This window comes from Parambassis ranga, chromosome 13 (assembly GCF_900634625.1).
Source record: "Parambassis ranga chromosome 13, fParRan2.1, whole genome shotgun sequence".
Classification (NCBI taxonomy): domain Eukaryota; kingdom Metazoa; phylum Chordata; class Actinopteri; family Ambassidae; genus Parambassis; species Parambassis ranga.
Genome location: NC_041033.1, coordinates 4,216,406 through 4,229,020, shown reverse-complemented (window position 1 = coordinate 4,229,020; position 12,615 = coordinate 4,216,406). Strand labels below are relative to the sequence as shown.

The 12,615-nt window shown below is 41.4% G+C and overlaps 1 protein-coding gene across 2 annotated transcripts; it reads left to right on the top strand.

The window, feature by feature from the left end:
- Positions 1 to 826: 826 nt before the first annotated feature.
- Positions 827 to 12,234, top strand: farsb (phenylalanyl-tRNA synthetase subunit beta). 2 transcript variants are annotated; one of them, XM_028420293.1, is made up of 18 exons: positions 827 to 957; positions 1,360 to 1,415; positions 1,530 to 1,684; positions 1,910 to 1,985; positions 2,121 to 2,236; positions 2,416 to 2,566; positions 2,653 to 2,761; positions 2,993 to 3,063; positions 3,149 to 3,210; positions 3,590 to 3,641; positions 3,744 to 3,805; positions 4,204 to 4,411; positions 4,509 to 4,589; positions 4,679 to 4,771; positions 4,875 to 4,992; positions 5,439 to 5,591; positions 10,777 to 10,924; positions 11,259 to 12,234. In XM_028420293.1, the coding sequence occupies exons 1-18, from the start codon at positions 900 to 902 to the stop codon at positions 12,034 to 12,036; spliced, it is 2,547 nt and encodes an 848-aa protein (XP_028276094.1). In that variant the 5' UTR covers positions 827 to 899; the 3' UTR covers positions 12,037 to 12,234. The 2 variants fall into 2 exon arrangements, with proteins under 2 accessions (XP_028276094.1, XP_028276095.1); XM_028420294.1 differs by having other exon boundaries at positions 1,910 to 1,982; positions 11,259 to 12,036.
- Positions 12,235 to 12,615: the final 381 nt, after the last annotated feature.

Sequence of the window (12,615 nt, the reverse complement as noted above, 5' to 3'; positions counted from 1 at the left end):
TGAGTGCAACTGGCATAGTAATGACTCATTCTGAGATGTCATGCAATGCAATGTATCACAGAGAGGACAATCAGAAGGCTGACTCACTGGGGCCTATTTTTTCACTGTCTGCATCATTATTTGAGCCTTTATTGAATATCCAGCCCTATTTGAGATGTTGTGTGAGATGCTTTAAAACTTGGTCTCTAAGCAACATGTCATGTGGTTTTGTATGGAACAATAACAATTCTGGTGACTTCCGTCTGGCCTCTACTGGCCACAGCCCACTGAGACTGTGCTTGTTAATACAAATGAGAGTATATGCCACTGTTATTCACTGTGTGTGTGATTATGTTCCTTTACACTTAGACAACAAGTTCATTTTTTCACATTATGTATTAAGGTTTGAAGGCAAACATAAGAGGCAGCAGGAACTGAACCTGCCTCCATAGCTGGTATTTTTGTCCTTTGTCTACTTCAACAGACATTTTTCTTCTCTATAGAACGAGCTCCAGATTTGTAAAGTGTCGTTAAACAAACTGAGAGATAAACATGTTGTTTAGTTTCTTTGCTTAATCAAAACATTTTCCTCGAAGGAAAGAGGTGTGTTTGTCACAAATGTATTTGAAAACAGGCCATAGTGTTCAAAGAAAATAGATTTCTTCTTTTCTGTTTGAGCTATGTTTTCATCTTTAGTTGCTGTAACCTGTATTTTGTCCACGTTAGGTTACAGCTGAATATATGTATTTATACAAATGTATACGGATTCAGCTTTATCAGTTTAACAGGTATGTTTTATGCGGGCACCCTGACAGACGCGAAAATAATTAACCCCATTTTGTGATCAGGCATCGCTCTAGGCAGCTACAGCCGGCTGGTGGGGTCCTTTTTCACTGGGCTGAGGAGGATTAGCAGCCAACATGCCGACTGTCGGAGTAAAAAGGGATCTTCTTTTCAAAGCTTTGGGTAGAAGTTACAGTAAGTCATATTTATTTACTATTTTTTTAGGTAAGGAACGAATGTTCAGTTTGTTTGTTTTTTTCTTGTATGGTCTTCTGGCTATAAAAGACAGAATAAATGTGTGTGACTCACTGCATGACAGTTAGCATCACAGCAGCTGCGAGGGAATCGCTAATTTGAACTGTCTGAAGTAATTTGAATGAAAAATATACTATTAAATGGAAGGTTTCCTAAATTTAATGTGATATATTGTTTCTGCTGTTCAGAGAGTAATGCAAGTAAGTTACGGTCACGTCTGTCAACGTGATTGCATCATTTCCCCCGGCTCCTGTCATTTAAATCTATACTGAGACAGCAAACGGTGGCTGCTGAGAGCTGTATAAACCAACTTTACCAATGTTTGTTTGCTTCTTGTTTAAGCTGACGAGGAGTTCGACGAGCTTTGCTTTGAATTTGGACTGGAGCTTGATGAAATTGTAAGTGAATGACTTTAAACTCACGCTGTTTTCAACAAGTGCCTATATTAAAGTTATTTCTATTCTGTTGTGTCAGTTCTATGTACAAATATCTCTTGTTTGAATCCACTACAGACATCAGAAAAGGAAATAATCAGCAAAGAGCAAGGCGACTCCAAGGCATCAGGAGCATCTGATGTCATCCTGTACAAGATCGATGTACCAGCTAACCGCTATGACCTGCTGTGCCTGGAGGGGGTGGTCCGGGGACTGCAGGTCTTCAAGAATAAGTGAGTTGTATTCTGCAGATCTGGTACATTAAATATCTGCAAAATTCCTGTTTTTTTTGTCAGGATTGCTAAATTAAATCATAACATATCAGAGACCTTTGAAGGATGTAGGATGTGCGAAGGATGTTCAGCGTTCTGATTTTGAGCTGTAATTGATGGAAAGTCCATCCTGAATCGGTTATCTTTTCACCTGTGCTCGACAAACGGATTGTATTTGTATTTCAGGGTGGAGGCTCCTCGCTACAGACGTGTTAGCCCAGTCAGTGGGGATCCTCAGAGGCTGATCATCACTAAGGAGGTGGTGGGAAATGCTCACATTTTTAATGTCACATAAATAATTATTCAAACTATTATTGTTAATACTTGGTTTACAACTAAACTGTAAGTTCTTTTTTTTTTTAATTTCTTATTGCTACCGTATGTTTGTTCTGTGCAGACAGCAGCAGTGCGCCCCCATGCTGTGGCAGCAGTGTTGAGGGACATCACTTTCACACAGGAGCGCTACGACAGTTTCATTGAGCTGCAAGAGAAACTACATCAGAACATCTGCAGGTTAGAGCCGAACAACAAAACAAGTACAACGGCCTACCTTGAATACCTTTTATCATCTTCTGCTACGTCTTTCAGCAACAACATAACAAACCACTCAGTGCAGTCAACAACTGTTGCATTGGATGACTTTTTCTCTTACAATAAATATGGCAATAGCACTGATGGCTATGTTTGTGCAGGAAGAGGACCTTGGTGGCCATTGGGACACATGACCTGGACACCATCTCTGGCCCTTTCACCTACACAGCCAAACCTCCTGGTGACATCAGCTTCAAGCCCCTTAACCAGACCAAAGAATATACAGCTACCCAGCTCATGAGCCTCTACAAGGTGAATAGCAGATTGGCTGTTGGCCAAACGAGCAGCTTGTCTTGTTGAGCAGAGCTAACTCAGTGTTGTTCTCTCGGTTCATACAGACAGACAGCCACTTGAGGCACTACCTTCCTATCATTGAAGACAAGCCTGTGTACCCAGTCATCTATGACAGCAACGGCGTTGTCCTGTCTATGCCGCCAATTATCAATGGTGAGTACTGTTTCTTTAATGTCTCATTGCTCCACTCTAGATACTAATTTCAATGTTCAATTAAATTGTGCTTGAAATCATGAGCTTGTAATTTAAAAACAAAAAACAAAAAGTGCAATAAATTACAAACTACAACATTCAATGTAAAGGTAACCAGATTCCTGTTAAAGAATTTTGAATGTAAATGAATTTTCTTACATTGATTGTAAACAGCCTAACTTCTACCTCTAGGGGACCATTCCAAAATCTCTCTGAAGACAAAAAATGTCTTTATTGAGTGCACTGCGACAGACGTTACCAAGGTAAGACTCATATAAGAAAGTGATCAAATGGCTGCTCATCACTGTTATGTTGGGAATCTTGACTTCAACCATGTTTTCTCTACAGGCAAAGATTGTGTTGGACATGATGGTGACCATGTTCAGCGAGTATTGTTCACAGCCTTTCACGTAAGTCACATCCATCTCAAATGCTGGCTTCTCTGTCGGTGAACTGATGAGATTTGGATCTGTCTAAGGCGGAGTGTACTTCTCTTTGGAGTGTACATAGTGCACACTAATGCAAAAGACACTGTTTTGCATTAGTAGGCAAATTTATTTAAAGGAGGTCATTTAATGCTTTTTTTCTGTTTACATTCCTCGCCTCAACCTAGCTTTGGTATTACTGAATAAGTAGCACAGTACTGATTTTCTCTTATGAAGGTTTTTTGTCCTTGTACTATGTTCAAATATTTGAATCAATTTATTGTATTACGTTTCATTATTGCCCTTTAATAAAATAATGCACAGTTTTACTGTAATGCGGGTATTTTCTTCTCTGGCCTGTCAGGGTGGAGGAGGCTGAGGTGATGTACCCAGATGGAAAGACGTGCACATACCCAGTACTGTATCCACCTACAATCACCTTAAAGTCTTGTCTTATGTTATTTACGTCACATTGATTTTTCCTTTTTCTTGCTGTTGTGTCTTGGCTTGTACTTTAGGAGTTGGCTTATAGGAAGGAGAGCCTGTCCAGTGGATTCATCAACCGAAAAGTTGGCATCAAGTGAGTCATTTGGACTATTGAAGTTACAAGATAAACATAAAAGATGTTGATGTAAAATGTGAAAATTGACAATGCATTACCATATGGTCTCAATTAAAATACCAGCACTAGCTAACACATTAGACATATGAAAAGCCTTTGATTTGCTGTATTGGTTATTCACAACATTCAAATGCTTACAAAACTTTGGCATTTATTTAGCATTACATCTTCTAAAAACGTTGAGCAATTTTTTATTTTTCATTTAGTCTTGTGGGATGACCATAGCGGTTCTCATACATTGTGTCAAGAGTGTGCTTACAAAAGCTCTGTTCTCTGCAGCTGCTTTAAGTCAGTACATTCTATGTAGCACAATAAATCACACCTTTTAATGAATATCTTTTTTCTCATCCTAACAGTGAGTCAACTGAAAAAGTTGCTGAGCTGCTGACCAGGATGTGCCTGCTGTCCCGGCCTACTGGTGTTGGTGATGAAATTGAAGTTGAAATTCCACCCACACGTTCAGACGTCATCCACGCCTGTGATATCATGGAGGACGCCGCCATCGCCTACGGGTTTAACAACATTACCCGCACCACACCACGCACCTACACTGTTGCCAACCAGGTACTTTGATTAAATTCTATGTGCTGTATGTACATTGCATCACTTATAATGATGTATAATGTCTAATGTTGTGTCTGTTTTTTTTATTTGTTCATAGTTCCCTCTTAACAAACTGACAGAGCTGTTGAGACAAGACCTGGCAGCCGCTGGATTCACAGAGGCTCTCAACTTTGCCCTGGTAAGAAAAAAACTCACAAAGATCCGAATACAAACCACTTTGTCATCTAAAAATACTCCAAGAACTTTTTCTTTCTTCCCCTTCTTTAGTGTTCTCAAGAAGATATAGCAGACAAGCTTGGGAAGAAGATCTCAGAGATAAAGGCAATTCACATCTCCAACCCTAAGACAGCAGAGTTTCAGGTAACATACAGTATTTTTCCACAAGGGGGCACTCTCATCCTCTCTAACAATCTGCAGCCATGTTAGCCTTGTTTCCAACCTGACTATGCTTTTTCTCCTCCAGGTGGCGCGCACCACCTTGCTGCCGGGCCTGCTGAAAACCATAGCTGCCAACAGGAAAATGCCCCTTCCCCTCAAACTGTTTGAGATATCTGATGTGGTGCTGAAAGATGAGGCCAAAGGTTCGTCTGCATGTGTGAAAGCAGAAAAGAAATGATATTAGTCTGGCATAAAACTGTCTCTCACTGATATTTTTGGACAGTAGTTGATGATAAATTGGGGGGTGTTTATTCTGGCAATGTAAGTGTAGTATAGTTAAGTTTCAAGTTTTTCTCATGGTGTATTAAAAACACTCTGAAACAGCATTTACATAGTAGCATGGCTTCAATTGAATTTATATACATCCTAACACTGTCCATGTACATTATTATCTGTTTAGTTGAAGAAGTAATTATAGAAACCCAACATTGGTCTTCTGATAAATGTTTAGATAAAGAAAAAATAAAACATCTAACATCAGGTTGATATTGCTTCACACTGTTTGGAATAATATCGACACATCTATATCTGGAATAAATCCCTTTTCTCAATGTCCCTCGCCCTCCCTCCCCCTCATCCCAACAACCAGATGTCGGTGCGAGGAACAGCCGGCGTTTCTGTGCTGTCTACTACAACAAGAGTCCGGGCTTCGAGGTGATCCACGGCCTGCTGGACAGAACCATGCAGCTGCTAGAGGTGAAGCCAGCCCCTGGAGAGGGCTACCACATCCAGGCAGCAGACGGTAAGAAGCCTGGGGAAAAAGGGGGATGGAAACCATCCACTGAATGTGGAATGTGCTGTAAATATCTTAAGACTGGATTTATACAGGCAGGATAAAATCCCAGCAACAGATTTTAACCCATGTGATCTAGGACATGTTTATGTACAAGCTGATGAACAAGTAAATCTGGGTCACATGAGGTTAAAAGGCAGGTTTTGTTGAGATTATGTAAATCCATGGTATGATTAGCAGATACTGCATTGTTGCGCTTGTTATGAGGACATCTTGTACCTTCGTGCTTTATTGAGGGGGCACAGTTTCCATGGTAGTGACATGCACAAATTAAAATTAGCTGGCAACAGTTAGATCAGATTTACACAATGGGTACACACTGCATTTGTTATACAGGAGAAACCATCTAATATTGACGTGGATAATCAACAGCAAACTGCTTCAACCAATCCTTTGATAGAGTAGAGCTATATGTGAACATACTTATCACTTAAATTATTTTAGTAAATTACTGTTTCGGTTCAAACATGACTCATCCATCGAGGGTTCAAACTTGAGCAGCTGTCTGTTGTTTAAATCTATTACACATCTGGATGCTCCATTCATAATCGAATGTACTCCATCGGTTATGGGGATAAATCAATAGTATGCAGAGACTTTTATTACAGAATTGTAAACAGCCAAAACATGCACAATAACTGTAACTACCTCCTCTGCTCTCTCTACCATCTGCTCTCATCTGTGGCTCTCTGATACTGTCTCTTTCCCTGTTTGGGAACCCAAATAAATAGGGGGTAAAACCTAAACCCACAAGTAGTCATGAATTTAAAACGACTCCAATCAAATGTTTTTGCACAGCACCTGTTATTTCTGTTGTTGTAATGGACAATGATCTACCTTTTGCTTTTTGCAAGCAGTAACAGCGACAATTTAGAATAGTAGTTAAAGTATTACCTAAGATATGTTTGACTTAAATTTTGCACACAAGATATGTCTTAATGTTTGTAATTGTAGATTTATGTTTTTCCTTTTGTGTAAAAACGTGGCACTGTTTACAGATCTACTCTCTACTCTATTTTTCCCCACACAAGTGAGTGCAGACCTGTTGCTGTACGTGCACATTCCACAGGTTATTGTCATTGTCCAGGCTCTACAGCAATTTAGAACACATTTGGTACCATAGAAAACAAGGACCGTACCAAGTGTGGGACAAACTGAAGAGTAACAGGTGTTATTTTACTTTGTGTCCTATTGAGCGGAGTATCACCAGAGTTGATTCAGAAATGGTGTACTAAAGAGTCATTTCCTGTATCTGCATCACATTGGTTTTGCCCCTGGCCAGGCGCTTTAAGAGACAAGCGGTAGGTCCTGGGCAGGACTCCAATGTGAGACATGAACATAAGAAGAGATTGTTTTGCACCATAATCTTTTATATGTGTCTTACAGACTTGCTGAAACTAAAATAACAGAGCACCCAGAGAAAGGTTTAAAAACTCCTTCGCTGATGTATGTCAGAAGAAAATGTAAATAGGTTATGCAGGTATCAAATACAGTCTGACATTTACATGTTAGGCCTACTCAACTATTCCAATAACGTCATATGATGGACAACCCAATCCAATTTCATCCCTGTGACAGTTACAACACTTCCAGCCCACCCACTTAGCTGACAGTAAGGGTATACCATGTTGTGCCATTACTGCAGCTTGTAATAGGTCATCTGTACGTATGTCTGTGGAAGCTTGATCATTCTTTGCTCTATTTATTGTTTTTCAACCTCCAACCTCATCTAGAGTTGCATCACCTGGCCCTCATGAATCTGATAAACATTCTCGATGCAGTAATCAATCAGTCAGGGAAACCAAACAGCACTGACTTAAAATGTTCCTGTCAGTATTTCACTCAGTAATAATCAAAGGTGTCATATCAGCGTTAGTGTATGTGGGTTGTGGCCAAAAGCACTACTTTACTGTGTCTCTATTGATAAATGCAGCAGAGTAAGAGTGCATAATTTAAGTTCTCTCTTAAGTCATCAAGAAATGAATTAAGTGAGTCACCATGGTGGATTAGCAGTCAGTCTTCTTAACTCGTAATAAGCTTTATTTTGAAAGGCCTTTTTACTCCCTAGCGGATAACATCAACCTGTAATGTGTGGGGGAGCAGGTTCATTTTGGTTTTACAGTCTAGTCGCTTTAACCAGAGGTGACGTTTGACTGGTTCAGTAATATCTGCAATAAAGTTGTGTTTAAATGGCAGAAAGAGGTATGACTCAGTTGCGTTTCACCTTTCTCTTGATCTGTTCCTGTGAGATTAGTAATCAGGAAGGTTCGACTTTACTGTCTGAAACATTTCACACACTGGTCTGTATGCATTCTGGCATCCATTTTCCCAGACAGACTCTCATACATCCTTTGAGCTCTGGATTCCTTACTCCCTTCCTCTTTCTTTCCTATCTACCTCTCCACACTGCCACCCCCCCCTCTTGGCTTGCATGCTACAAGGTCACACAGGAGAATATCTGCTCAGCCTCTACTGGCCCATTCAGACTGCAAATCAATGGGCTCAAGTATCGGTGAATGAGAGATGAGAGGTTGAAGGCAGACAGAGAGGAGGAAGACTAGATGAGCTGACAAGAGAGAGTGCAGAAAAGCAAAGCAAAAGAGCGGGCAGTGTGACGGCAAGGAAGGGTAATATGTGTGTAAAGTCTGCAGTGTGGGAGAATGCATGGGAGTCACGTCACCCACTGCAGTGCCAAGCAGCGAGACAGACTGGCACATACAACACCCCACCCACGGGTGCTCAGACTGGCTTAAACGTACACACATGAACGCACATCTTAAAAGGACATCTTTCATAGTCTGCTCTAATACACAACATACTGCACACACACTCCCACTCAGTCTGTCTTCTTTTTCCCCCCACACACACTATGTACCATTAGCCTAATCCCCACCACATATGTCAGCGTGTCCTTAACCCCATTACAAGGTCATGACCCAGTCTAAGAGCTCACCTGACACAGATGCACATCCTCAGGATGTATCCATCAGTAGGACGAGCAGCACCACAGCTAACTCACCATCACTCTGGGGGAATACATGTCAGCTGAGTTTCCGCCACTCAGCGTGCAAAAATGGATGAAGTGACGAGTCAGGGGATAAGAGGTGGAGAAAAAACACTTAAGGACAGATGCCCATGTTTCACTTAACAACTGTGTCCAATGCAAGGTCAATGCAAAGCCCATTTGTTTGGGAAAAGACTATAATCACATGACTTGGAAGTGCTCAGTCTAAGTGTTCTTTTTTAAGTTAGTACAGATGTTTAGACATTAGAGCTGCAGTTTGACGCATGTAGGAAGATGGTTATTTAACACGTCTCGTGTTTGTCTTCACACTCAGTTTGTGAGATCTGATCCCACACCGAAAGAAATAATCACATTATCCAAACTTAAAGTACTACTGTAATCCAAACTGTATGTGTGGGCAGTATTCTGAGAAAAAAAGAGATTATTTTATCACAAATCTATTTTTCCTAGGGTAATTGCAAAAAAAAAACATAATTTCTCTTAGAAAACTACCACCCAGCCACTTTGTGTCTGTCATATCTCAATTTCAAGTGTTTCCCCTCTGCTGGGATTGCCTTCTGTGTAACATTGGCCTGCTGTGAACATGCAGGATGTTGCCAAGCTGAGATGGTGTGCAGTCTATCTCTGTTCCAAAATTAAAACTGCATAATGAGCTCAATTTTAATTTAATTTAGGTAAACTGCAGCCCAAACATGATACATTTTAACACTAATATGCTAAAATAAAGCATCACAAAGAAACTTAAGAACAAAATCCTAGAACTCATTATCAAAACTAAAAGTCTGTAGTCCTTGTAATAATTTCAGGTGTTCTTCATCTGCTCATCTGCAGGATGTGATATGCTTTTTTAATATTTTTAGCTCCATTAAGAACTTTGTGTAAATTCGCTGTCCTGTAATAATTATGAGAAATCCCATGGCCGTATCAGCCAGATACACAGGTGATGATGCATCAAACGAACTCCCCCATCTGTAGAAAGTTGGAGGAGAGTGGGTGGAAAGTGGCCTGGCTCAAGTGTAGGATTTTCATTGACTGATTGGTTATTTAAGATGTACCACAGCTATTTATATAGTTGCCATGGTATCCCGCTTATGGTGAGAGTAGGTGACGTGTGAACTGACGCAAGCACATTCCACCAATTTATTACACCGAACAGACGGAACAGGCAGCAGAAATAAATGGTAGAATCTCCCTGAATTAGAAACCTCCTAACGTGTGGAAACATTTAACCAGTGGGCTCTGGAACCCATTAGCAAGGCAGCGTGGGAAGAAGCGGTGCATTATGGGAGAATGCCATGTCTGAGTGTGTGGGGCTGTTGTCATAGCAACCTCTGTATCTTGTTATCTTCTGACAAGTGTGTCTTTCTGTTTTTGAACAAAGTGAGCAAACGCCTCTCACGTTTTTTTTTTTTTTTTTTTTTTTATCCGGAGTGACGTCACCTTTACTCCTGTACCACACCATCAGATATAATCAGAAGGAGAAATATGTTTGGAAAAGTGACCAAGAAAATTCAGTTATAGTCTAAAAGCCTTCAGAAGTAGCTGTGTTAGAGTGATGTCTTGTGACATTTTCACACAAACAATGTTCTTTTTTTCAATGATTGATATCAACACCAACTATGTGTCTTGATTTTTACACTGACAGGAGTTCTTTTGGAAAAGTACCTGATATATGGGAAGGTTTGTTAAGTAAGCATCGATAATGATTGTTTAAGAAGAGCAGCTGCTCAGCATCCTTTCTCTATTTACAACTCATTGACTTATATCTCTGTGAAGTGATGCACATCCCTGCATGTCATCAGGCGTTTAAAAGCAAAATGTTTGCTTGTGTCAGCAGTAGAGTGGTCATGTAGCCACAATTTGAAGTGGCTAAATGTAAAACACTGAGATCGCACAGATGGCGTGTTACATAGTAACACGTTGGTCAAAAATACTTCTTCAGCACACTCATTGGTTGCTAACAAGCCAGTGGAGGTGATACTTGTTCGGAAAAAGAAACATGTGAAGTTCCTCAACAGTCTGGGATGCACCAATAGAGGGAAGTCACTGAAGCTGTAGCCAAGTCAAGTGGAACTGAGACCAAATTTTCTATTTGCTTTTTCTCGTCAGATTCCACCTTTTTCCCCGGCCGCTGTGCAGAGATCTTTGTCCATGGGAAGAGTGTGGGGTGCTTGGGAGTCCTCCACCCAGACATCATCAACCGCTTCGAACTGACCATGCCCTGCTCCGCCCTGGAGATGGACATCGAGCCTTTCCTGTGATTTCACCTTCTTAAGCTTAAACCATTACAAAAACATACAAAAAGATTCCAGATATGTGTAGATTGGGAGGTTATTCGGTGCATGGGAAAACTTGAGGATTGTGCTGCCTCCCTTTTTTTAATATGAGAAACAAGGCTGTTTTCACTAGTCAGAAGAATTAAAAATTAACAAGACTTCATTGTTTTTTGTGATGTGAATTGTGTGCATCTGTGTGTGGGCTTGTGCATGCATGCCTGGTCTTAATTTAGACTACTTATGCCTTGGGGTTAGTGCATGGTAATTAAACTCAGTGACTCATTACCTGTTACTTTGTTGCCTTGGTTCTTCCAGTGGCCCCACTGCTGAAACTCTCCTCACACATGATGTCCCAATGCAAGAAGCCGTCAAGCACAAGTTCCCCACGCTAGAAGAATCCTGGCAGGCCCCGCACTCCCACCCAGCTTCCACAAAAACTGTGTTTGGAGACATGAGCACACAAGCGGGTCTCAAAGCTCTTAATGATTTTCTGGCTGACAAAAGCTACATGGAAGGCTTTATGGCATCCCAAGCAGACATAACCATGTTTGATGCCATCCACTCTCCTCCTTCACCGGCCTGCTGTCACCTCCGGCGCTGGTATAACCACATCAAGTCCTTCCAGATGGAAAGAGCTCGTCTGCCATCAGCCAAGACTCAATTTGTCCTCCCAGCAACACCCTCTGCCCAGACGAACAACACCAGCGATGATGACATCGACCTCTTTGGCTCCGACGACGAGGCAGAGAGCGAAGAGGCGGCGAGAATCAAGGAGCAGCGCCTTGCCGAGTACGCCGCCAAAAAGTCTAAGAAGCCGGCTCTCGTTGCCAAGTCCTCCATCCTGCTTGACGTCAAGCCCTGGGATGATGAGACAGACATGGCCAAGATGGAGGAGTGTGTCCGCAGCGTCAGCATGGACGGGCTGCTGTGGGGGCAGTCCAAGCTGGTACCGGTGGGCTACGGCATCAAGAAGCTCCAGATAGGCTGTGTGGTGGAGGATGATAAAGTGGGCACTGATATGCTGGAGGAAGCCATCACCGCCTTCGAGGAATATGTTCAATCTGTGGATGTGGCTGCCTTCAATAAGATCTGAATCACACAGACGGAGATTAAATTGGACGAATGGTACCATCTGATGTTTTCTGGTCTTGGCTTAGTGATGTACAGTATAAAACAATGTTCAGTAGCTATTCTATGTAATATAGCTGAAGCTCAGAGTTTATCCTTTGATACAAGTTCAAAACACTCTTGCTGTCAGACATCAAATAAAGCCATCCTAACTTTTCCCTCAGAGCTCTGACTTTCATTTTCTATCTATGTCTGTTGATTACATGATTGGTGATTCGAATGTAAATTGTTGTTGCAGCCAGTAAAAACAATGAAAGTGAGCCGTAAAGATAACACTTAAAATAAATGAAGTCTGACAGGTGCCTCGGCATTCCTTCAAACCCTAGTATACCAAAGGGAAGTTAACCCTTTCATTCCTGCACAGTCACTGGGCTAACATGGCGTAGCAGACAGCTTGCTGTGACTTGCTGAGTGATAGGTGGGTGCCGTCTAAATGAAAGTTTCAGTTGAACTGGTTCTGATGTTTTTGAACTGGTATGAGCTTGTCTGAAGGTGGGGTTCTTCCATCAGAACAACTGGCTTGTAAATGCTATATGGAAGCTAT

Coding starts and splice junctions, on each gene's coding strand:
- farsb (XM_028420293.1), top strand. CDS start 900: ATGCCGACTGTCGGAGTAAAAAGGGATCTTCTTTTCAAAGCTTTGGGT. Junction 958..1,359: donor AGCTTTGGGTAGAAGTTACA/GTAAGTCATATT, acceptor TTCTTGTTTAAG/CTGACGAGGAGTTCGACGAG. Junction 4,590..4,678: donor AGGCTCTCAACTTTGCCCTG/GTAAGAAAAAAA, acceptor CCCCTTCTTTAG/TGTTCTCAAGAAGATATAGC.